At 35.8% G+C, this 27,161-nt stretch overlaps 1 protein-coding gene across 1 annotated transcript in view; it reads left to right on the top strand.

Annotated features, from left to right (window-relative positions):
* Positions 1-783: 783 nt before the first annotated feature.
* Positions 784-27,161, top strand: part of POT1 (protection of telomeres 1) — a 100,525-nt gene continuing 74,147 nt past the window's right edge. Inside the window, 6 exon segments of the mRNA XM_078153932.1 lie at positions 784-932; positions 2,600-2,773; positions 10,106-10,178; positions 13,476-13,567; positions 22,668-22,775; positions 26,353-26,400. Coding sequence (XP_078010058.1) covers positions 849-932; positions 2,600-2,773; positions 10,106-10,178; positions 13,476-13,567; positions 22,668-22,775; positions 26,353-26,400 — 579 coding nt within the window. The 5' untranslated portion in view covers positions 784-848.

Consider the following 27,161-nt stretch of genomic DNA (forward strand, 5'->3'; position numbering starts at 1 on the left):
TTATTATTATATTTGTAGCCTTTAAAGTTTGTGAAGACCTTTACTGTCATCTCATTTGAGCCTCACAACCCTGCGAAGTAGGTGCTATTATTATCCTCATTTTACAGATGAGGAAACTGAGGCAGACTGGGTTAAGTGACCTTCCCCAGAGTCACACACTTAGTTAAGTGGCTGAAGGTAGATTTGAACTCAGGTCTTTCTGACTCCCAGGCGACCGAAACGATTAAAGAACAACAACAACAAAAAATAAAAGGTGCGGCGTGAAGTAGCTGACCTCACTTAACCCTTCTGGGTCACAGTTATCTGTAAATTAAGGGGTGTGTGGTGGAGTACACGACCATCTGGGCCTCAGGTTACTTCTCCATAAAATAAGGGGAGGGGGGTTAGATGACCTCCAAGGCTTCCTCCGGCTGTATGATCCTATGGCACAAACTCTCAGAGAAGCGATGTCCACAGCAAACCAAGCCTCCTTCAATAGCGTCTCGCTTTTACTTTGTCAGGACCGACAACAGGTCAAATAAAACTTCCTACGTGGAGGACTTCCCAGAAAGTGAGAAGCAGGAACCAGCGTCATATCCGTCTGCGCAAGCGCGGGAGGCTGCGCATGAGCAAAACGAATCTACTGACGTAGAGCAGCGTCTTCCGCACTTCCGTATTTTGTGGGTCGCGGCTCGGGTGAGTTGACTTTCGCGCCTAGCGGAGCGGCGACTCCTCCCCAGCGTGAGGGTCACAGTGGGGGGTGGAGTGGGGGGCGGAGGTGGATTCTGGAGGAAGGAAGAGAAGTGGGTCAGGGGCTACTTAGGGCGAGTTGAGGTGGGCCAGCAGTCTCCGAAAAGCGCTGCCGTTGCATGTGGACGGTTTTGGCGCTGGCTTGGCCTGCGGAAGTTACTGTTTACGGTTGTTGGATTGTCATCTCATCCAACCCGAGCGTTGTGAGTGTCGTTCATAATAACCCTGCGCATTTAGCGGAGATTATGTTTTGTAAAGTGCCTTCCTCCCCGGGGTTGGTGGAGTAGGTGCCAATGCTTCTACCCACTTTGCAGATGACCAAAATAAAGGCTGAGAGCAGAGATGAATGAATGACTCAGAGTCGCATAGCTAAGATCAAATCGCTGTAGGGTTTGTTTGTGTTTGTATTTTTTGTCAACCTGTCAGTTAGCGTTTATTAAGCACATACTATGTGCCAGGAGCTGAGGATACATGGAAAGGGAGAAAAGACACTCTCTGCCCACTAGGAGCTCATGTTTTAGTTGTGGAAACAAATGCAAGCGACTATGTACAAACAAGCTGTGTAAAAGATAAAAGGTAGGGGTGGGGGCAGTGTCAGGGGGAAGGCACTAAGACTACAGAGGATGTTCTTGCCAATGCAATATTGTGTCATGTAACTGTATAGTATTGTAAACAAGTCATTAATTCCTCTTGATATATGCTGGACTTCTCGGTAGACATGCCTGACATGATTGCCTGCCAACATTTTCTTATTAAGACCTGTCAGCAGACTTGACCACTGATCTGTTATAACTTGCATTTTGTGTGTTTTTTGGGAAAATAATGGAATCACTGTGACTTTAATTCTGTTACACAATAGATGAAACATGTACAAATGATTTTTCAAATTTTTATTCTCTTCTCTTAAGCTTTTACTACTCCCGTATTTTTATCCAGTGCCCCACAGTTGCACCCGAGACTACTACAGCCTCTCCCTCCACCCCTCCCCATCCTCTAGCACTCCCAAGGGGCAGTATTGCCCACTTTGGGATCCTCTGATACTATTCTAAACTGGGGTCTAGAGAACTAAGTTTCAATCCCAGTTCAAGCTTAGCTTGGACAAGCCACTTATTCTTTCTCATTTTCATTTCTCTTATGAAGTCGAAGTGTTTGACTAGGTGACCTCTAAAGCATGTTTTGGATCTGTAGTTGGAGAGCCTGTACATTAATTGACTACTATGCAATAGAGTGCCATGAGGAGACTATGGTGTAGTAGTGTTTAATACTGAATGGGGAAAGATCTGATTTCAGTTATTTTCTCTAGCACTTACTTACTATCCATGTAACCATAGATGTGTAAATGGTTTAACCTTTTAGAGACAGCTTGCACAATCTGCCACCACTTATGGCCTCAGGGAAAGGATTTCCTCTATATACAAAGAATGTTTTCGACTACATTTTTTGAGGGCCACCCAACATCCTTTGTGCCGCCTTTGTTTCCTCCACTGTAAAGTGAAACAGAATTTGCCTTTCAGTGCTGTGAGTTTCAAATGAGTTTATGCAAAACCCTTGTAAATCTTAAAATCCATATTGGAAAATTAGTTATTATTGCCAAGAAGCTTGTTATAATTCTGGAATTCAAGGGGCCTGCTGTCACTTTAGAAAAAAAATGGAAAGTTTATGCCCCAATCTGTTGCTAAACAATGTATGTGACATCCGCAGAAAGTGTTAAGGGGCATGTGTCTGTAAAGGGAACGGGACTGGGCAAACTGGAAAGGAAAATCAGTATTAGAATCTCAGGTTAGTTCTGTCCTTCATTAATTTATAGTGCAGCGAAACTTGGGAGTAATGGTAATTTACTTTAGTCATATAGTGATTTTTGTGCCCTCAGAAAAATATTGTCATTCAAGTAATCTATTTGGAGTTGGTTTTAAATGCAAATATGCCAGTTCACCTAGTGAAGGAAGTCAATGGAGTGCCTGAAGTTCAATTACCAAGCTACTTAGAAGAAGTGGATTTCAGAACTCTACAACTTGGTTGTGATTATACTAACAAATTTATTCAGGTAAGGAGTTTTAATATTTCAAAATTCCTCTTCCTTAGAAAAGCATGCTAATATAGATATGATGAGTTATAATGTGGGGGGTTGTTTCAAGAATATACAACAATAGATAATATTTAATATTCAGAGATTCCACAGGTATTTCTTATTATCTGGTTTCTATTCAAAACCTCTTGATTATTTTACTTTTCCTTTCGAAGTAGGGGAGGGTGGTGGCGGTAGTAAATTCAGACTGGCCAGCAGCTAGAATTAATTAAACACTTACTATTTTCCAGACATAGGGGATACAAATACAAGCAAGCAAGAAAGACTGACAGCCCCTGCCGATAAGGAGCAACATTCTAATATCCCTTTATCTAACCATAATGTGGGCTTTTCTACCTTTGCCTTTGCCTTCCCTTATAAAACCCTACTCTTTGTCCATACTGTGACATTTAGTCCCTGGACCCTTCCATTTCCTCCCAGGCCATCATCACCTTCTAACGATCCCTTCTGCTTTTTTTTATCCATCTTGACCTTTTGGTGAACCAGGTCAATTTTACACTGTCTTCTCCAGGCCTTGGCTCCCTTGTCATATCAACAGTTGTCTTCTGCCAAGCCTCAGCCTTGGATCTCTAGCCACCATCTGCTGTGTTTGATCTGATACCTCCAGGATTTAATACAAAATCCTCTGGTTTGCATTCAAAGCCTCTCATAACTAATCCTGTCCTGCAACTTTTCTAGTCTTTTTACTCTTTCAAACCTCCTGCCCTCTTCCCCCACAACACACACATTCTTTAATCCAGTGATATTGAATTCCTTGCTGTTCTATGAAAAAGACATTTCTCTTGGCTCTGGGCATTTTCTCTGGCTGCCCCCTTTCCTAGAATGCTCTCCCTCTTCATCTCTTCCTCCAAGTTACCCTGACTTTCTTTAAGTCTCAAGTAAAATTCCACGTGCCTTCCCTCTGTTAATTATTTCCTATTTATTGTGCATATAGTTTGTTTATATATATTTATAAGCACCCAACTTTCTTTCAGTTGTTTGCTTCACAAAAATATATTTCCCTATATTTTGCCTCAGTATATATGCATAGTAGTGAATATGCTGTTTTTGTTCTCCCTGAGGTATAGCATAGTAGTACATATACTTTCTGAGTTAGAGGTAATGATTTTATTAGTGTATCTCCCAATTGTTTTCAACAGTGGTTCACCCAATTCACAGCTCCACCAATAGTGTTTTAGTCAGTTACTCTTTTCCCTCACTTAATTTTAGAACATGCTCCTTTCATTTGGGTATAAAGTTAGGTGGGAATTGTTGTTGATCATATACAGCAGAATATTTTAATCTTTTCTTTAGTAATACTGTAATTTTTACAAGAAATGTGTTGGTTTCATCTCTACTTCTCAGCAAAGATTTATAGTATACTGTTTTGTGAAAGACTTGATTAAGTCATAATTAATCTTTCAAAATATATTTCTTCACATTTAGTGGTACTTTCTGAACTATTATGCTTCATGTTGAAGATTAAGATATACTTGTCAAAGCAAATAAAAAACAAACCTAGCAAGTTTGATGCTAAATCATAATCTTTGTCTTATATTTTTAATCTTAGTAGACACGTATTGTTCTCATGTTTGTTTTTAAATTTATTTTAAAAATCCATAAATCTACTTCATTGATGTGGCTAATTAGTAACATAATTTAGTGATATTCTTGCTTCTAGTAAAATACTAGATTGGAAAAAGATGAAAAAGATATGTTACTTTGATTTATTCTTAAGTAGATCATTTCATTTTCTGAATTTTAGCTACCTTACATGAATGTTAAATTCATGTTAAATTATTTAATTTTATAGGCCTTTTAGAGTGCCTTTTTAGAAATGCCTTTTAGAAATATTCATATTTTGAATTTTCTTTCTTTTACCATTTTATATTTCTTCTCTACTAAGATCCATGGAATTTATATTAAGATTAAAATTAATGTTTACTGAATGAAGTACTTGTCATCTATAGTAAAATTAACATTTGTATTTACTAAATAAAATATTTTTCTTTTTGGGAGGTTAAATATTAGGTGTCTTATTTCTAGGTAGTTCCAGGATAATTAGCTTTGTTGTCATTTGGTTATTTCAGTTGTCTCCGATTCTTCCTGACACCATTTGGGGTTTTCTTGGCAAAGGTACTAGAGTGATTTACCCTTGATCAGCTCATTTTCCAGATGAGGAAACTGAGGCAAACAGGGTTTAAGTGACTTGCTGAGGGTCACACAGCCTAGTAAGTATCTGAGGCTGGATTTGAACTCAGGTCTTTCTGACTCCAGGCTGCCCTGTAATTAGTTTTACATAAATTTTGACTTGTGGGAAGTTTTAAAAATTAGTGATTGATAGGAAAAATAGCACAACTTCAAAGATAGTAAGTTTCAGAAAGTGGAAAGCTAGTATTTTTTCAAAAACAATTTTTTAGAATAACTTTAATGAACATTTTATTACTTTGAAGGATATATGCTTTTTTTTAGTGTAGGTATTTTCCTCAACCTATGTAGGTCACAATCCCCTGATGACTTAGTAAATTGTCTTCCATCATTGCTAAGATTGAAAAAGTCACTCTTCAGCCAACCTAACAATGGTAAGTCTTTTTGGACTTTTTCTGGATTAGTCTTCACGCAAGGGAAATATAATCTATCACCAGGCCCATGCTTGAAGCCTTTATGACTGGCTTAGTCTCTGAAAACCTAAGACCAACTAACTCCATGCCGTAGTGATTCATTTGAGCAGAACTGTATTTAAAAACCATATCAACATGTTCAAAATTGGCATTTGAAATAGACACTTCTTTACATCGTGATTAATGTAAAAATAGGTTTAATATGAATGTATATGTAGAGCCTGTATCAAATTGCATACTGTCTTGGATGGAGGGGAAGGGAGGGATGGGGAGAAAATTTGGAACTTAAAATATTATGGAAGTGGAAATTTTAAAGATAGACACTGCTTGATTTATAGGTAGTGGCATATGAGTAACTTATTTATACAAATAGTTGGCTATCACCAGCTCCTACTCCCCTATCTCCTTCTCTCAAATCCTGAAACTTTTGGCTGACAGTTAACAATGTGAGGTGGTTTACCAATATTTGGCATAGTGAGCTCTCTGACCCAACATGAAGATGCTTTTATAAATTTTCCTTTTCAAGCAATCTCATCTACACACAAATCTCCTTTTCATGCTCTATCTTTTTCATGCTTTCCCAATACCTTAGGAAGATTTCCTTTTGCTTCCATTTGTGAGTCAAAAAATTACTAATTCTGTCTAACAAGCACGTGAGTAGTACTAGAAATACACCTATCATATGTCAAGAAAAAGAAAAACACAAGTTTTAAAGTTAAAATAAGTGGCTATATTAAAGAAATAGTACTCTAATTTTCTAAAATTTTACAGAAAATCCAGAATTCCCATCTATCTTCTTAGCCTACTTTAGTTCATCCTACTGTTCCTCAAACTCTAGATTAAACGTACGTGTTTAATACAAGCCCTAGAAAACACACTACTTACCTAATTTTAGTGTGATTGTTTTGTTCAGTCATTCATGTTATTTTCATCAGTTTTTCATTGTAAATGTCCTGTTTTAGAGCCACAGAGGTTAATGGGGGATTGTGTGTTACATTGGGAACCTAGTCAGCATTTATAATGAATGTGAAAATTTTGAATTCTACATGGTTGCCTTTAAAACAAAGAAAGTCCAATTGGGAATCTTTGTATATTATGTGTTTCCCTTAGTCCTTCTATAAATAAGAGAAAAGAAGGAGGCTAATTAAAAAATTAGGCAATTCTAGCCATTTCAATTTCATAAATATTTTTAAATCAGTCATTGAGTGTATAATACTATTACTAGCTTTTGGGTAAGACACAAAGTTTACATGAGATAGTCTCTACCCTCATGGAGGTATGTATAATGGGAGAAATGGCAGATAAATAATAATAATATAACATAATAATAGTAACTGACATATAGCACTTTAAAGTTTGCAAAGTCCTTTCCTTGTAGCATTTCATTGAACTTTGTGAAATGAAACATGTTGCCCATGATTTGTAGCAGAATTCAAACCCAGGTTTTGTGATGCCAAGCCCAGCACTATTTCTGTTATGCTGTACTTGCTTTCTATATGTACACAAGTCACCATGTACCAACAACTATTCAAAATTAAACATTTGTGTGAGAGAAGTAGAAATAGAGTTCTGTGTAAGGTCTGAGGGGACAGTCATTACTAACTGTGTAAAATCAGGGAAGGCATTTGAATTAGTGGAGGTGGAGGAGGCAGCATTTGATTTGAGTCCTAAAGAAGGCCTTGCTGGGGAAGGCATTCCAGTTAGAAGTCATGTGAATCAAGTCAGGAAGAAAGAAGGTGTGGAGCATCTATGGGAATGATTACAAGTAAGCATTTTGAAAACCCCTTGTTAAACTGTTCTACAGTAGAGTGGTGCCCACAGGAGCTCTTAAACTGCATAATGCTGTGTGCCTTTACACTGCATGACCCCAAACTGCTAAGCTGTCTTTTTTAAAAATAATTTTTTCTGTCTTCTTCATTTCTATCAAGCAGTTTACCTTTTGTGACTGATTCTGGCACTCTTTCTCTGATTTGTTACTTCTGATCTTTTAGGAGCTAGCAAACCTGATATCTAAGTCTGATATTTAAATGTATAAAGCACTGCCTACAGGCTCTGTTCCTTATCTTCTCAATCAACTTAATGCCACTTTTTCCTGTTCTCTCATTTACAACTCATTTTACTGTGAGATCATCCTTCATTCTCTCTTCCTTTGCTTCAGGCTGAGGAAGAAATGACCCTTCTTTTTGCCAAGTCTAGCTTCTCTATGATTTTTGATCCCAGTCCCTGCCATCTTCTAGAGCTTTTCCCTTTCATTATATCATCACTGCTTTCTCCTCTCTATTCATTCTCATTCCAATCTCACTTTATTCTTCCCTGTTGTCAAGAAATAGATCTCTCCTATCTTAAAAAAAAAAAAGTCTTCTCTTTGACCCTGATATCCCCTCAAGGTATCATCCTGTGTCTCTCATATTTTTCATAATCAAAGCCCTAGAAAAGCTATCTAGACTCCTTGCCTCCACTTTCTCATCTCCCACCTAGTTTCTGACTGTTTTCAGTGCTCTGACCCATTAAAGCTGAAGTTTAAGAGTTACTAATAATCTCATAATGCTATTCTTGACTACTCTGCAACATTTGCTAGTATTGACCACTCTCCCTTTTTGCTCTGGGCTTTTATGACATTGTTTTCTCCTGGCACGTTGCTACTTCTCAGTCTATTTTGCTGGATAGTCATCTCCATGTGGGTGTACGTCAGGCATCTGTTTTGGTCTCTTTTTTCTCCACAGTCTCTTTCCTAGTGATCTAATTAGTTCTGTTGGGTTTAATTGTTATCTTTATACAAATTACTTCTAAATCTACAGATCCAATGAGTTGCTGTGGAAAGGACCCTGGATTTGGAGTCAGAGGCCCACAGTTCAGATTTTAGTCATGTCCTTTGCCATCTTTCTGACCTTGGGAAATTCAAATTCACTTAAGCTCTTAGCTTCAGTTTGACTATATGGTCTATAGCTTTAAATCTATGGTCTTATCTCTCCTTAGCTTCAGTCCTGTATTATTACCTGCCTGTTGGCTTGTCCATCTGAATCGCCATAGGCATTTCAAATTCAGCATGTTAAAAATAGAACGCATTCTCTTTACCACAAATTCTACTACTCTTATAATTTCCTTATTTCTGTGGGGAAATCACCTTCCTTCCAGTTAGCTAAGTTCACAACTTCGGAGTCATCTTTGACTGTTCACTCTCCCTTACACCCCATATCCAGTCATTTGCCAAGTATTGGCTATTTATACTTTTAAAATATTTGTCACATTTGTCTTCTATAACTAGCATTTACTTAGTGCTTTAAGATTTGCAAAAAAAAAATCTCATTTTAATCTCACAACAATCCTGTGATGGAGATACTATTACTGTCCTTGTTTGACAAATGGGGAAACTGAAGCAGATATAGCTAGCAACTATTCCAAGGCTGGATTTGAACTCTGGTTTCCTGACTCCAGGTCCAGCACCCAGCTGCCTATTTTATGCCTTCACACTTATTACTCTGATTTAGGCCCTTATTACTTCTTGCCTGGCCTGTTAGATTATTTTCAATTTGCACTGTATATATATCTTGTATGTAAATTTATTTGTGTGTTATTTTCTACATTAGAATTTGAACTTGAGGGCAAGTATCATATTTTTGATTTTCTTCATATCTCCAGAGCTTATCACAGTGTCTGGTACATAGTGAACACTTAAATGCTTATTAATTGATACAGTAATTATTGAGATAGCTTTTCATTGGTATCCCTGCTTTACTCTCCTGTCTTCTACAGAGTTGCTGAATTGATATAAAAGTATGAGGCTGACTATATTACCATCCTGCTTAAGGAGCTTCAGTAGCTCCCTAAAGCCATTCATAATCTGGCTCCAACTCTCTTTGCAGACTGATTTCACATTTAGTGCCTTTCATTTACTCTTTGTTCCTGCTCAAGTGGCCTATGTGTTGAACCTTATATGGAAATTTCATCTCAAGCTTCTTTCTCTTTGCATAGACTATCTGCCCCCTATGCCTGGCATGCTTTTCCTTTTTTACCTCCACCTCTTAGAATTCCCAGCCTACTTCAGGGCTCAGATGAAATATAACCTTCTATAGGCATCCTTTCCTGGATTTTCTTGTTGTTAGCACCTCCACAGTCCTCCAGAATCACATCATATTTACATTTAGGTATGTTGTTACTTAATTATGTGCTTGTTGTTTCCCTGTAATAACTCTTTGAAGATGAAGACAGTTTTATTTTTGTCTTTGTATCCCCATCCCTAAGCATAGTGCCTTCTACACAGTAGGCACTTAATAAATATTTACCAAATTGAATTGAGTGGGTGTTTGAAGGAGAAACTTAGGTGTAAATGGAATGCATAAAGCTGAGTATACCGGCTTTATTAACAGTTATTAAAGCTGCTAAAAAGCAACCCCCAGTTGAATGATGTGTTACTGTGCCTTTTTTGGCTAAAGGTCTTAGGAATACTTATATCCTGGCCTTTATTAAATTATCATGATAAGGTAGGTAACTAGAGTACCAAGACATTTATAGAGTATAGATATCTTTCAGTAAATGAGGCAAAATCTTAAGTCTTTATTCCATTTGAATTACTTCTGGACTCAGCATAGTACTCTACCATAGGAGATATTTGTTGAAATTGAAATCAATTTCCCAGTGCCTTTCAAATATTGTTTAATTTTTTTCCTTTCTTTTGTTTTTAAAATTTCAGGGTACGGTTTCACTTATCTACTCTTTAACTCAACTTGGAGATGGAACTGCCTTTTTGAAGATAATATTACAAGGTGTGTAATATAAGGAACAGAAGTTCACCTATAGTACTTATCCACTTGAAAGGGAACCATTGCTTTATAGTCTTATATTAAAATTCCTCACCCAGTTGTTCTACTCTACACAATCTGATTTCACACTACCTTTTCAACATTTTTTCTACTACTCACCCACAAAACTGTTTGCTCCAGTCAGATTGATATGATTTGTACCTCAAACATACTTTGTGCATTCTAATTTCTGTGCTTTTTTCACCCTGTTCTTTCTACCTGGACTCCCTTCCCTTTCTCCTTTACAAATCCCACCTGTTTTTCAAAGACTGTCTTAGTTCCTACTTCCATATTTCACCTTCCCTCATCATTCACAGTATCCTGAAGTGATTTTTTTCCTCCTCTGAATCCTGTATAGCACTTAACTGTTTGTATCATAAAAGTCCATTTCTCATATGTTGCCTTGTATTTTTAAGTTGGTAGTTTTCTTTTCACTCAGCAAGCATAAACAAGCACATGGAAAAACCAGTAAACCCAAAGCAAAGTATATTCCTCTGAAATAGTTTAGCAAAAACACCACAATTGAGGCATATGTATCACTTTATGTATGCACTTGTATTTTTCATATTTTTCTTTTCCTTACTTCCGTTATAATTTTAATCAACTTTGAGTGTGTATGTGTGTCCCTGTGAGTGTGTATGCATGCTTACACCTTTATGCCTTATATCCCCAGCTACACTGTGAACCACGTGAGCAGGAATTATGTTATATGTTTTTTTATATTCCTCCTCAGTGTATATTCAGTAAACATTTAATTCATTTTCCAGGTTAAAGAAATACCAACATTAAAATATAGTGTTATAGAATGCAGAAATGCTGTTTTTTAAGATGAGAAAGATATTAGTTTTTTTTTTTTGATAAGGCTATTTTTTAAGTTTCTGAAGTCATTTGATCCAGAAAGTACAGGCATTTATTTGCCTGTGGTAAATTATGTCTTTCTGCTCATAAGTATAGGTTCCTAGAGAATACTGAGCACCTAAGAAATTGACTGGACAAAAGATATTAATTTCACCATCTTTATATTTTTATTTTACTTGGCTTATTTTAAATTTAAAAAATTATTCAGGATTTAACAAACACCAACCAAAATGAGGTACTAGATAAGTATAACTGAAAAAGAGGAAAGTCCTTGAAATTTTGAATCCTATTGTGTGTAAGTGGAACAGTGGATGGAGCCCTGGGCAGTACTGTGTGGCCCCGAGTGAGTTTGCTCAGTAAAATTGAGGTAATAATCTCATCTAACAAACATGGATGTTGTGAGGATCAGATAAGACAACATGCAAAGTGCTTTGTGAACGTGCAAAAAACCCTCTAAAAATAAACAAAGAAAAACAGACTTTGGTAAACAAGAATAATGAAGATGGTACAGGGTCTTTGAGGCCATGTCATAATGATCACATCATATGAAATGGAAGGAATTGGAGATGTTTACCTTGTGTAACACTGAAGACTCAGGCAGGGCAGGCTAGCTGGCTGTGCTCAATTACTGCATGGGCTAGTCTGTGGAAGAGAGATTAGATTTGTTTTTGTCTTCACAGGACAGAAGTAGGAGCAAGGGGTAGAAGTTAAAAGGAAGTGTATTTGGGTTTGATGTCGGCAAAATGGTTCCAGCAATTGGAGAACTGTCCAGAAGTGGAATGGGCTACATTGAGAAGTAGCGAATTCTCCTTAGAAGTCTCCATGAAGACTATGAATGACCAGTTGTTAGGCATGTTACAGTAGGCATTTCCTTTGTCTGCAAATTGGGTATGACTTACACCAAATCTTGTTATTTCTGCCCTCACAGCATGTCTGTTCTATGTCACCTTCTCTTCACTCACATAGGTACAACCCTGTTTTAGTCTCTTGTCACCTCTCACTGTTCTATTGCAATAGCATCTTAACTGTTCTCTTATCCTCAAGTTTCACCCAATTTCAGTACAATCTTCTCTCAGATGCCAAGATACATTTCCAGTCTTTAAAGAATCTAAGCTCATAGTGGAGACAGAGCATTTATTCATTTAAAAATATTCACTGAGAATCTAATAGTAACAAATCACTGTGCCTGATGTTTTGGGAAAACATATTAGAATATGAACCAGTATCTGAATTAGTAGGTAGTTCAGTGTCATAATGGATGGAATGCTGGACTTAGGTGCCCCTGAATACACCTAAGTACTTCAGGTACTTAGTAGCTCTGTGACCCTGGGTAAGTTACTCACCCAACCTGAGAGTCCTTGTTTGTAAAATGGGACTAACAGCATCTGTGTCACTGGATTGTTGTAAGAATTAATTAATGTAACATGAGTTACAAACCTTAAAGTGCTTTTTAAAAGAGCTATTATAATCAGAGAGTCTGGAGTCTAATTGCTGTTTGAATACTTACAAAGTGATGTATGAGTAAATATAAGCTAATGTAATCCAAGCAAAATATCAAGTAGCGTCAATATTTGAGTGATTTCAGTTCAATTATAGTTTATCAGGAAAGGGTTCTTGGAAGAAGGAGATTTTGACCTGTTTTGAAAGAGGATAAGTGTACGTTGAAGGGAAAGGAAATATCACTTTGCCTGTGGTAAAGTATGGCATGCATCATATTTAAGTAGGAGAATTTTTATATGTGTATATAACACACACACACATATATAAAATTTATTTACGCCTTTTGAAAGTTGTTGGTGGAATTTTTGTTAATGTTAATTATATTCATTTCTTTTTACGTAGGCAAGCAGAATTATATTTTGCTTGTGGAAAGAAAAGAGTAGAGTGATTCCATCACATTAGCAGTGTCAAGCTTTGACATTGAAAATTTTTGGTAAAGTACATTTGGTTTGTATTCTGGGCTTGAAAAGCAAAGACAGAACTACACTGAATAAATATGAGAATATTTTGATTAGTATTCAATAAGAATGATTTCTTTTTTGTGGTGTGACCATTGTAGAAGTCCAAATTGAGCAGTGATTTGTACTAGAAGAATTATTAAGATATGGTACTTAGTTTTTTCTCCCTTAGAAAATTAAAGACTATTTAAATTGAAATTTTTGATGATTTCATTTTCAATAATTAGTAAGAATTACAATATAATAATAAGTGGTATTCTGTATGTTATTGTTGCAATGCTTTAAGTATTATAAACTAAACATTTTAATTGCAATTTATAATTTCATTTCAATGTAACAGTAATAAAATAGGATTTTATATAATGTTGCTTTTTTTTTATCATTTTTCTTGTGTACGAAAAATGTTTTATGGCAGTGTGTGTTTTTTGTCCTATTTTCCTCACAGAGAAAGAGAAATTTCATCCAGAAATCAACACAATCAATATATTATTCTTTGGAAATTTAGCTGAGCAGTGTGCAAAAATTATGCACCAAGGGGTAAGGGATTTTTATCTTTTATTTAGAAATAGTTTTATTTAGCTGTAGGGCTTATCCTTTTGAAGGGATGGGTGGAGTAGGTTTGTGTGTTTGCCAGTTAGTTTAGTTAATTATTTTAATAATTTTTCTCCTTCTGTGATTTCTTAAAATATTTTTTATTTGACCTGTTATTTCATTGGTGTGGGGAACTCCTGGTGAGGAACTTTATCTATGACTTCAGATGAATACTTTCTCTTTAATGTTTTGTCCTGAGAGTTGCTTGGAATGCTGAGACACAAAGTGACTTGATCGGGGTCATAAAGCCACCCTGTGGTAGAGCAGAGTATTTGGATTCATGTGTTCCTGACTCTGCTGCTTTCTCTCTGCCATCAGTGGTTTTCAGAGTGTGGCTTCTCAACTCCTGGAGATCCTGAGCCCCTTTCCAGGGGGCCAAAAGGTCAAAACTATTTTCATAATAATACTAAAACATTAACATTTTTAATGTAGTAAATATTGATAGTTATAACTATCATAACATAAACAAAAAGCTCTTTGGGGAGTCCTCAATAATTTCTAAGAGTGTAAAGGGGTCTTGAGACCAAGAAATTTGAGAACTGCTCCATTACACCATTCTGTATGAATTCTTTTTCAATTTTGAAGATTTGATTGATAGAGGAGTGACATAACAACTCTTAGGTGTGATGAAATTTATAGAAGTAGATTTATAGTTAGATTTGTGATGATTTAATTTTTTTAGCAGTGTTTGAGACATCACTTTTTTAAAAAAAATTTTACATATACATATGTATATATCTTTTTTTTTAATGTGAGGCAATTGGGGCTAAGTGACTTGCCCAAAATCACACAGCTGGTGAGTATTATGTGTCTGAGGCTGGATTTGAACTCAGGTCCTCCTGACTTCGGGACTCCTGACATTGTGCCACCTAGCTGCCCCTATCACTTACTCCTATAAGGCAGTAAAGATATTAGAAAAGAAGACCTTCCTCATGCAGAATGATTATATTTTCAGGGAATTGGAGAGATTCTGTATTAATAGGATAAAATTGGGTTTTATTTCTATTTTTTTCTCTTCTTAGTTTTTAATTTAGAATTTTATTGTCTAAGGTAACTAGCAGATTTTCTACATGCTATCGTACTCTATATCATCTTGGGAATCCTGATACAGTTGACAGGTGGGATAGAAAAACAGGGTAATTACCTAGCCATTAAGAGTCAGAATATTTTAGTGTAGTCTCTTCTGGTATTTTACTGATATTGAGAGATAGAGGGTGCATATAAGCTGTCAGACTCATTATATTCAGTGCTTTAAATTTTTATTCCAAGATTAGAGTCACACTGGGGAAGAGGAAGAGTGTTGACAGTCTGTGTTCTCTCTTTACAAAGCTAGAGATTTATTGCTTACGTTTTGTTTTGTTTTTTCCTTAATCATATGAGTCTCTGGAGAAGTACAGACAATTTCCTTTATTATTTTATGATAACATTTTATTAATATCTTTGGTTTTTATATCACTTCCATTTTCCAGTGTAACCTCATCCCTTTAGTACAGTGGAAGGAAGGGAGGGAGGGAAGGAAGGAAGGGAAGGAGAAAAGAAGGAAGCAAGGAGAGAGAGAGGTTTGATGTTCCAGGCACTGTGCTAAGCACTTTATAAATGCTATCTCATTTAATCCTTACAACCACCCTGGGAGGTAGAAGCTTTTATTTTTATCCCCATTTAACAGAGGGAGAAACTGAAGCAAACAGAGGCCAAGTTACTTGCCCAGGATCATTCATGTGTTTAGTACGTGTCTGAAGCAGAATTGGAACTTGGGTCTTTTTCACTGAAGGCCCAGTCTATTCACTATGCCACAAAAAAACACTGACTCAGGAATCACCCGCCCTGAGTTCAGATCCCACCTTTGATACTTGCCACCATTGTGACCTTGGGAAAGTCCCTTCGCCTCCCTGGCCCTCAGTTTCCTCCCATGTAAGATAAAAGAGTTGGACAAACTGGCCTCTGATGTCCCTTCCAGCTTTAGAGCTGTGATCTGTAGAGCTAGGAGACTGTGGTTTTCATGACAAAGAATGAAGAGGAGGGTTAGGAGCCCTTCAACAAAGCTGATCAGCATATCTTAATAGTCTGATGTATGCAGCATACCACATACCTAGTCTCTGCAAAGAAGCCAGGCAAGGTGCCTGCTCATGTCTTTCTTTAAGAGCCAAGATTGGTCATTAGAAATTTGGAGCAGTCAGTTTTGATTGTTTTGCAGTTCTTTCCATTTACATGACTGCGGTCATGTATATTTTCCTTGATTTGCTTATTTCACTTTGAATCAGTTCCTATGTCTTCCCATGTACCACAGTTTGTTTAGCTGTTCTCCATTTGATGAGTATCTACTTTGTCTCCAGTTCTTTATTACTATAAAAAGTGCTGCTGCTAATATTTTCATGTATAAGGAACCTTCCTTTTTGTCAGTAACATGCTTAGGGTATGTGCCTATCAGTACAAACTCTGAATCAAAGAAGTTATGTAATTTTAGCCACTTTATTTGCCTAAATCCAGTTGCTTTGCAGAATGGTTGTACAATTCACAGTTCCATCAACAGTGCATCAGTGGTCCTGTCTTTCTGCAACCTAATATTGATTATTCCTGTGTTTTGTAATCTTTGTCATTTTATAGAGTTTAAAGTGAAATATCAAGGTTTTTTTGATTTATATTTCTTTTCTCAGTTCTTTGAAACATTACTTCATATGATTGTGAAAGATTTGTAATTTTCATTTTGGGAAGTTTCTTCATATCCATTCACCATTTTTCAGGGAATGGCTTTTGGTTTTATATCTATATCTATCTCTGTATTAATATTTGTATTTTCATCTGCAGGTATGCATATATCTATATCTGTATCTATATTTGTATCTATATCTATGTTGTTTCTATGTTTTGGATACACAACTTTCATCAGAGAAAATTGATACAAAGATTTTTTTCCCATTTGACACTTCTTTTATCCCTAAGTGAATTAATTTTTTTTGTGAAGAAGCTTGTCAGCTTCTTGTAATCAGAATTATCTATTTTGTCTTTTACAATTGATTCTATCCCTTGTTTGGTTAAGAAAATATTTCCTACTCATAGCTGTCAAAGGCATATGATCCACTTGTCTTTTTTTTTTTTTTTTTTTTTTTGCTAAGCAGTCTGGAGTTAAGTGACTTTTTCAGGGTCACACAGCTAGTAAGTTTCAAATGTCTGAGGCTGGATTTGAACTCGGGTCCTCCTGACTCCAGGGCCAGTGCTCTATCCACTGTGCCACCTACCTGCCCCACTTTTTTTTTTAATGGTATGATCTGTAATATTCTGATTATATATCCATTTTGAATTTAATTTGGAGTATGGTGTAAAATGTTGATCTAAGCCTAATGTGTACTAGATTGCTTTCTGTTTTTCCCAGTGATTGTTATCAAATAGGTAGTTTTCCTCTTAGTAATTTTTTTTCCAGTGTATTGAACACTGTTACTGAATTCCTTTGCTTCTGATTATCTTTTGTATAGTCTGTTCTATTTATCTCTGTTTTCTTTTACGATGCCTTTGAAATAACTAAGTAGCTATGTGGCACAGTGAGTGGATAGAATGCTGGAGTTGGAGTTAGGAAAACTTGAATTTAAATCCCTTCTGTGATACATACTTACCTTTGTGCCCCCAGGGCAAGTCACTTACCTTCTCTCTGAATCAGTTTCCTTTTCTTAAAATGGGAATAATAATAGCAAATAATTCACAAGATTGTTGTGAGGATTAGGTGAGATAGTGTTTATGTAAAGCCTTAGGATCTAGATCCCTCTTTCCCAAAGGGAAGACGACCAGAGGGTGAATGGGCCAGTTCTGTAAGACCGGAGTCGTCTCTTTCAGCATGGGAAGAAAACCGGAGAGAGGCTGTGCCCGTAAAAGTCAAGTGTGATCTTTATTAAGCCGGTACACACATTCACATGTGGAGCAGGCAGCCTAATGCTGGAACGGCTTAGCTCTGGGGAAAGCAGGGAGTAGTTTATATATTTTTCTAAGAAAGGAAGGTAGGAAATGGGCTGATCCAGGAGGGAACAGGGTGAGTTATGGATGGAGAATTCTAGGCATTCTGACTTTTTTGGTACCTTGAGTAGTAGAGAGTCCATGCCTCCAGTACAGAAAAGTTAAAGGGATGTCTCCAACAGTGCAAGGCTAGCTGATGGCTTGGGCTGGTGTGAGCTAAGTTTGTTTCAGGGCCACTGATTCTGCACCTCCAGCTGGGTTTATTCTGGTCACCTCAAAGGAATGTTAATTTGTCCAGCCATTCTATATCTTGATTGGTCAACTTAGTCCCATACCACTCGCCTCCTTCATTTGGATAATTAGAGAGCTCAAGCAAATCAAGGCTCTTAGAATATTTATTTTTACATATGTAAAGCACTTTACACATTTTAAAGCACTATATAAATGCCAGCTATTATTTTCTAGTGTTTGTTGGACATAGATTTTAGGTAGTCCAGTGATTCTTGGATTTTTTTTCCCTCTTAATTTGTTTTCCAGGTAACTTTATGTTCTATTTTTTTCTATGTTTTGACTTAAATTTTTTTCCTTCTTGTACTAAGATGCCAGTTCTCATTCTACGTCTCTTTTCTAGCACTCGAATGTCTTTTTCAATTCTTTCTCTGTAGATCTCTTTTCATTTATGATGTGATTTTTTAAAAAAAAGTATTGCTTGATTTCTTTTAAGGAATTCTAAGTGATCTTAGGACTGTATTTATTTTTGAGGCTTTCCTTATAAATTTTGTGGAATTATACTCTTCTTTGTGTTTTGGGAAACAAAACAGGCTCCATAATAGCTTTTTATCATTAGTGCCTTTTTTTGTTTACTTATTCTTCTACCCTTACTTTACAAATCAAGATATTATGTTCAGAGCAGGATCTGTATTTGTATTTCAGTAGAAAATGTTAAGGTCTTGTTCGGTCCTGTTATTTATTTGCTTAGGTCCTCCTACTTCTTTTTCCCTATATCAGGAAGCTGAGTCAAGGGAAGCTAGGGTTGCTGTGGCTCTCTGGAAGGAATTGGAGGAAATTTGGAAATTAAAAAAATAAAAGATATAAAAAAAGACCCTTAGAAAACAATAAAAGCAAGTTGTATATAACAGCTCAGTTTGTAGACCTTCTGCTATATAAGGTATATATACAATGGAAATGCTCATTTTATTTGCTGTTTGCTAAGTTTTAAATTAAAAATTTTTTAAACCTCCTGATTTTGCACTGAAAAATATACTTTTCACTCTTTCGTACCTAAATAGCCTTCGCTTTTAACTTTTTTTCGTTGTCTTCATTCTCTGAACTTTTAAGATTGAGTGTCTCTTGTGGTGGTTTGGGGATTAATTTGAGAGGTTTTGGGATGCTTGTAATTGCTATGAGAGTTGAAAAGATTAGAACAAGATTATATAGAGTCATGTTATAAGTATTGAATAAAGAGATTCATTCAGTTGAATTTGTAATTAATCTCCCTCACTTTCTTATGTTTTGGCAAAGTCACCTGAAAATGCAATATACTGTGATTGTAGGAAATTTATGAAATCAGCCAAACCAGAGGATACTTCACATTAACATTTCACCTAAAGATGATATGTGAAAAATGTTCTTATGTTTAAATAGACGTTAAACAGGTACTCATTAAAATAGAATAGAAGTGTACCAGTTAATTAGTACTTGTCAGATAACCAAGGGTGATAATAGTGGCAAGTCAAGCTTTAGCATCCACCTACCTTTTATTCTTTCCTTTTTTTTTTTTTAATTTTTAAAAAATTTTTTGGTAGTAGGAATGGGATGAACAGGTAAGGGGAACAAAAGATACAATTAATTTTGTCTTTACTCTGGATTAAACTGACTTAGTGTTGAATTAGAATCTTATTAGCGTATTCAGTATAAATTGTATTATGGAAAGTTTTAAGGAATATAGTTTCTCTGTAGCCCTGAAATGAGTTTTCCACAAAGAGGAGTTATTATTCAGTAGTTTCAGTCATATCAACTCTTTGTGATCCCATTTGGAATTTTCTTGGCAAAGATACTGGAGTAGTTTGCTATTTCTTTCTCCAGCTCACTTTACAGATGAGGAACTGAGGCAAATAGGGCTTAGTGACTTGCCCAGGATCACATAGCTAGTAAGTGTCTGAGGCCAGATTTGAACTCAGGAGGATGAGTCTTCCTGACAGTAAGCCTGACACTTTATTCCCTTTGCAACCTAGCTGCCCTCAAAGGGGAGGAAATTATTTAAACACACACTCACACACTCACACACTCACTCTCTCTCTCTCTCTCTCTCTCTCTCTCTCTCTCTCTCTCTCTCTCTCTCCCCTCTCTCCCTCCCTCTCCCCCTCCCCCCGGGGACAACTATATTTAGATTTATATTTGAAACCTTTAGAATCAGAAGTCATAGGCAAAATTTTAACACAAGGCAGTTTTTTTTTGTTCATGTTTGATTACTATATTTAAACATGTTTAAATTTTAAATTTTTTATTTTGACCTTGTGAGAAATAGCTCATTCGAACTCAGGAGGGTTGAAGTTAAAAGCTCAGTTTATTACGCAGTTACAAAAGTGTGTGTCCTATTGATTGAATAGGCATGTACTATACCAAAACAAAAATTCACTATTTATTTCTGATCCTGGCCACAAAGTCCCTCCTCTGTTTCCTCAATGGCTGAGTACTCCAAAGGGTACAACTTTCCCGCATGCCTCTTACACATCTACTCCTTGACACGTCTTTCCTCCTTCTGCATACATCCCATGTTCAGAAAATGGCATCTTAGCCTGGCTTAGAGGTGGAGAAGTTAGTATTCATGAGCCTATTAAGCATGCACACTCTAAACAAAGCTTAACCTTTATGCTAATTACTGACTTCTAACCACAAAACTGGAGAAGGCCTGCAGTATCCCATTTTACTTAATTACTTTTCTAGTGGTTGTTTCAATTTTATGGAAATAAACATTTTCATTATATCTGTCAAACTTAACAAACATCAAAGAATTGAACCTTTCCATATGTAAAGTAGAGCAGAAAAAGATTATATATGAATGTAATTCTTTATTATATAAGCTTGCTTTTGAAAAAAAAATCAATAAATTCAATATATTCCTTTCAGAGCTGTTCTACTTGGCTGTTTGCTTCTGAGCTTTCTGCTATTCTTAATATTAAAACAAACTTAATTAAATGTCTCTATTTTCTTCTTTTTTGGGGGAGATAGCACTATCAGGTAGCCCTCTACTGGTACCTAAATCACCTCTTATCCAAAAAAAAAAAAACCCAAAGCAAAACCATAATCTTCATAACAGGTGTAATCAAGAAAAACAAATCTAGCCATTTGTCATTCCAAAACTATTTTTCATTTGACACCTTGAATCCATCACTCTGCAGTCAGAATGTGGGCAACATACTTCCTTACCTGTCCTTTGGAGTTGTAGTTGATCATTTCATTTATCCTCGTTCTTGTGTCTTTCAAAATAGTTTCTCATTGCAATATTATGGTATATTTTATTCTCCTGGATCTATTATTAACTTCACTGTGTCAGTTTATACTAGCCTTCTCAGGTTTCTCTGAACTTTTCCCTTTCATCATTTTATTACATTCATATACCATAATTTGTTTAGCTATTGTCTTGTTGGTAGGCACCCATTTTCTTTACAATTCTTTATCACAACAGAAAACAATGCTGTAAGTAATATGTATTTTATATTTGGGTCCTTTTTTGGTGTTTAATTAGAGTTTTAAAATTTGTTAGTTTTCTGCTTTTTTTAAGATAGTCTCAAATCATTTCCCCTCTCTCTCTCTCTCTCTCTTTTTTTACCCCAGCCACTTTTGTTGTAACCCAAAAGTTTGGGTATGTAGGAAAGTAGTCGCCATGTCATAAAAAGATTAACAGACAGGATTGAGAAGAAACTTAGTTTCTGATATTCCATTTCTGGCTTTAACCAGCCATTTGTTTCAGGGGAATTGCTGTATCTCTGGAATTTAATTTTGTCACCTATAAAATAAAGGATTGAATTAATATGATCCTTAAGCTCTAAAATTCTATGAGTTCATGAGACTGAAAAAATTGTTTAAGCATCAGTATTCACATGTGAATTCTGACCTTTGTATTTCCTAATGTTTTGGTTTTAATTCATAATAGTTAATTTTGTAATAATATTAATTCACTAACATACTCATCTTCCCTTTTTCAAGGGAAAGTTTGTTTTTAATTTAAATGTTATATGGAAATTCTTAATAATGTTTTATAATCTAATCATCTACTAGTTCATTTTGTTCTTCATTCAAAACTGTTCAGATTAAGACAATTTTTCTACCTTTTCCTCTTTCCCCAACAATTTCTAGTTCTGTAATATAAGTGAAATTTTCATGAGTTTTCTAGTAATTTAAGGAGTATTTAGCATGTTCTTGAAACAATGTAAGATAGCTAAATAACAAATTTAGTTGTGAATAGAGAAGTTAAAAGCTTTAGATGAGGAAGTTGGTAACTTATTTGTACTAAATCTCATATTGTTATGCTAACAAGTAATGGCAGCATGTTATGTTCCTAAGAATAATAAAATTTAAAGCTAGATGACACCTTAGAAGTCAAAGTACACCTTTATTTTAAAGATGAATTGAGAACCTGGCTCTTGAGCATATTAAATGACTTGACTAGAATGACATAGACCACAACTACAGAGCTTAAATTTGAGCCCAGGTCTTCAGACTCCAAATTCGGTAGTCTTTCAGCTATACCAGGATTCTTTTTCACTTGAAAATGTTTTATATTGAAAACATTTTTCCCCAAGGTTTGTTTTTTTTTTTCTCTCCTCTTGTCACCAAGGAAAAATTCTTATTTCATAGAGTTATATGTCATCAAATAAACACATGAACAAGTCAGCTATTTTTTATAGAAGTGACTAATACAGATATATGCTGTTTGCTTTTTTTCTTTTTGGTCTTGTTTTAAAGTAAAGAATTTGAATAGCATCATAATGACTCATCTAAATGGTAGGGGTTTTTTTTTTTAAGTTTTTTTGGAGGCATATGTGTTTGTGTTTCTTTTTTAGAAATCACTTTTTTCCCCTACTTTGTATTCCACTGATAGGATACAATTGTAGTGACCGGATTTGTTTTAGAGGAGACTTCCTCTTCAAGTAAACATGGAAAGAACTGTTTGCAACTGAAAATGTCTCCAAATGAATCTACTGCTTATGTAAGTATACAGATTATCTGCTTTGCTTATGTTATATTTAGTAATTAACAAAACAGCATTGAATAGAAATAGAATTGCCACATTTCCAAGTCATGTGTTCTAAGCTTTTTAGAAAAATTTTTCTTGCCTTCATTATGGAAACTTAAAAATGTTGACTAGTGAGAAGACCATAGTGAATTTAAAACTTTATGATAACTGTCCTGCCATTTAGCTGCAACTTTGTTGTATGAGATTGTCCGCATGACTGTATTTAAGAATAAAGATTAAGAAAACATTAGATTTGTTAGATGAGAGATCTTTGCTTTTGAAAGGGGAAATTTCAATCTAGCAGTAAGGTCCAGATGATATGGAAGAGAACGAGAGAGGAACTGAAGTCAACAGTTGTAAGTAACTTTTTAATACAGTTGGCTAAGAAAGGGAGGAAAGATATAGGGAGAGTGGGATATTGTAAAGGTTTTTGTTTGATTTTTAAGAATAGGGAAGACTTGGGATTCTTTATAGGCATCAGGAAAGGAGACAGTGAGAGACTGAAGATGAGAGAAAGAATGTGTGGGGATGGTGATGAGGGCAGTCTGATAACCTTGAAAAGTCTAATTCTTCATCCACCTTTAACAGACCCCTTGTTAACCACCAGTACTCTGCCCTCACTTATTCCTCAGCATACTCCCATCCTCTCATGCTTTCCTCATCCTGGGGACTCTGAACCCCTGGCTGCTGAAGTACATACTCCACACTTCAGCTTCCTTATCCTTACTCCCCAAATGGCCCATTGTAGATCTACCTCCCCTTCCACTGTGCTCTCTTTCTGGAATAACTATGAGTAACTTCAATAAACATTTAGTTAGTGCCTACTATAATGTACGTAGCACTGTGCTAAGTACTGGAGATACAAAAAGAGACAAAAGATAGTCCTTGCCCTCTAGGAGCCTGCAATCTAATTGCTGTAATTAACAAACTTAGTTTGATCTTAAACTTTTTCCTTTGTTTCTGTCTTTTACTTATCACTGAGACCTGGTTTACTCCTCATGCATAATTCTGTGTCCCTGACTGTGCTTTCTAATTCTAATTATACTTTCACTCAGACCCCTTTGATAATGGTGGAGGAGTCAGAATGTTCCTTCCTCCCTACTGTCATTTCTAAAATCTCTCTACCAGGTAGACCCTTCATCCTGTCCCTTCCCATCTTCTCTGGAATATTGCTACCTCTATTATCCTCCCTCCCTATCATTCTCTCCCTCTTTACTGCTTCTTCCCTATTGCTTACAAAAATGCCTCTGCCTCCTTTTTCCTGGAAAGATCTAGCTGTTATTCTTCAGCTAACCTCATTGAGGAAGCAGCCTTAACATGGTGCTTTTACTTCCTCTCCTCTTTTTTTCTGCAGTCTGACTTCTCTCCTCACTAACTTGAAGTGCTGTTTTCAGAAACATCAATGATATCTCATTTTAAAAAAATAATTTTATTGATATCTTTTGTTTTTACATTGTCTAAATTTCTACCTGTATGCCACTCCCATCTCCTCCAATATCTCAATGATTTTCAGATCTAATAAATTTTTCTTAATATTCATTGTTTTTTACCTCTGTGGGGCCTTTGACACTGTCAGTCGCCATCTTTGGGATATTATTTTTTCTCGAGTCAACAAGTGTTTATGAAACTTCTATTATTTGCTAGGATACTAAGCACTGAGAATACAAATTAAAAAAAAAAAGACAGTCCCTACCCTTAAGTAACTTACATTCTAATGGGGGAAGATAATACATAAAAGAGGACTGAAAATAGGTAGAGGACATTGACCAATTCTAGAGAGTCTAGAGTAGAGACAGGAGAGGAATAAAGGCTGACTAGCCTGGGCTTTTCCTCAGAAACAGAGTTTAAGCAGCAACACACCAGTGGGATGAGAGAGTGACATGGGCAGGGATCTTCTAGGAGAAGAAAACAGTTGAGGCATAGTGTTAATGTTTGGAGAGTGAGGACCAGAGCTAGGAGAAGTTTTAGTAACAATGTTCTTTCCTGATTCTCCTACCCATCTGATCTCTCTTCCATCTCCTTTGCACTCTCACTAAATGTAGTGTTTCTAAGGCTCTCTCCTGGCTCCTTTTCTTCCTCGATACTTTCTCACTTGGTGATTTCATCATCTTGTTTTCATTTCTATACAGATGGTTCACAGATCTGTATATCCAACCATAATCTTTCTCCTGAACTGCATCAGCAGTTGCCTTATGGAGTTCTCAAAGTGGATGTTCCATAGGCATTTCAATTCAATGAGTCCAAAACTGAATTCATTATCTTTTCCTTAAAATCAAGTTTTCATGTTACTATTGAGGGCACTACCATGCTTCCAGTTGCCTAGTTTCACAACCTTGACACCATCCTCAGCTCCTTACTCACACTGATCCCACATATATGCTCTGTTGTCAAGTCTTGTAGTTTTTACTTCACAACATTTATGTCTGCTTCTCTTTACTCATAGTTAGGTCTGTTTTTGCTCTTGTTTTGTCTGAGATCATGATCACTACCCCTGCCTTTATATTTCCTCTGAAGCATAATAGATTATACTTCAGCCCTTACATTAACTCTCTGTGGCTGTTTCAAGTGTATCTCTTGTAAACGACATATTTTGTTGGATTCTAGTTTCTAATTCCTTTCTGCCAGCCACTTCTATCTTATGAATAAGTTCATTCCATGCATATTCATAATTATGATTATTAACTGTGTATTTTCCTCCATTCTGTTTTCTCTCTCTCTTTCTCTCTTTCTCTCTCCCCTGTCCCTCCTCAGAATCTTTTTTGCTTCTGACTGCTGCCTCTCTTAATCTGCCCTACCTTTAATCATTCTCCCTTAGCCTGTATCTCTTATCCCCTTCTGCTTCTGTTTCCTTATTGGGTAAAATAGATTTCTATACCTAATTGTGTATATATATTCTACCCTCTTTTAACCAATTCCAATGAGAGTGAGGTTCAGCTATTGCGCCTCATTCCCCCAGCTTCCCCTCCACTATAAAAGCTCTTCTTTGTGTGCCTCTTTTATGTGAGGGAAATTTCCCCATTCTCCTTCTCTCTTCCTTCTTCTCCCTCTTTTTTCCCCCCAGATCTCAATCGACTCACAATGCCCTCTCTTTATGTAGACTCCTTCTAACTACCCTAATAATGATAAAGTTCTTAGGAATTACATGTATCATCTTCCCATATGAGAAAGTAAATAGTTTAACTTTATTGAATGTAGAAGTCCATAAGTCCAAAAATGAATTCATCCAGGTGGGAAAAAAGGAGATATCTGAGTTTTCTGGAAAGATTTGAATCTTTTCCACCATCCTCTGCTTCCTTAAGATTGATGTGGACATCGCCTAATAAAAAGAAACATTAGTAAAATTCAAACTTAGACTACTAAATCTTTTTGCTTTAAAATTTTAATGCTTTTTGACTCAGTTTAGAAAAAGCTTTACATAAAAATTATACCATTTTCTTTGGTTTAGGCTAACAATGTATAAACTTGCTCACCGTATTTTAAATATTTATAGTATTCATGACACCTTATGTTAAAATATATCTATAGGTAAATCTCTTTATTCATTTTTCAGGTTTATGTTAAATGTGACACAGTTATTTCTGAGGAACCTATATGTTTGGTAAGTTTAGATTCAGCTTTGGCAGTTTAGTTCTTATGAATATTTTCTTCAAATGTAATATATGTAATTTGATTTTGAAATTATTTCACTAAAATTAGGAACAGATTCTTCCATTTATTTTTGTGAGTGAATGAAAAAATAACAATATACAGTTTCTGTTTATTAACACTGGTTCAGTATTGTTCTTCATATGATATTTTAGATGTCATCTCTGCAAAGCAAAAAGTTTTAAAATAAAGTTATTCTTATAAAATGACCATCTTGCTATATCAGATTTCACACTATTATTAATATCATGAGAGTTTTTTTTCCCTAAATGGTAAATTGAAAATATTTTTCCTGTATTCACTATATGTTTATATTTTTCTGTATACTTTCAAAGTTTTGAGCATTATCTATCTGCTTCTCAGTGAAGTTAGTGGAAATATTTGTTTGGTTTATTCAAAAGATCATTGAATTTGGAAACCAAAAACCTGATTTCAACTCCTCCTCTTGCTGCTGACTGGCTGTGTGCCCTCAGGTACATCACTTAGCTCCTTAGACTTCAGTTTCCCCATCTGTAAAGTGGCAGAGTTGGACTAAATTATCTCTTAAGGCCCTTCCAAGTCTAAATTCTGTGGTATTCTAGTTTTTCCTCATTTTGCTTAAATTTATTTAATAATCTAAAACAAAAGATAAAGGTGATAGTTTCTTTGGAGGAATCACTCATGCCTCAGACAGATTAAGAGGAGAGAATCAGGCTTTCTCTTTAACCTGCTTTG

This window comes from Phascolarctos cinereus, unplaced genomic scaffold, assembly GCF_003287225.1.
Source record: "Phascolarctos cinereus isolate Bilbo 61053 unplaced genomic scaffold, phaCin_HiC Scaffold_1;HRSCAF=81, whole genome shotgun sequence".
NCBI classification, from domain to species: domain Eukaryota; kingdom Metazoa; phylum Chordata; class Mammalia; order Diprotodontia; family Phascolarctidae; genus Phascolarctos; species Phascolarctos cinereus.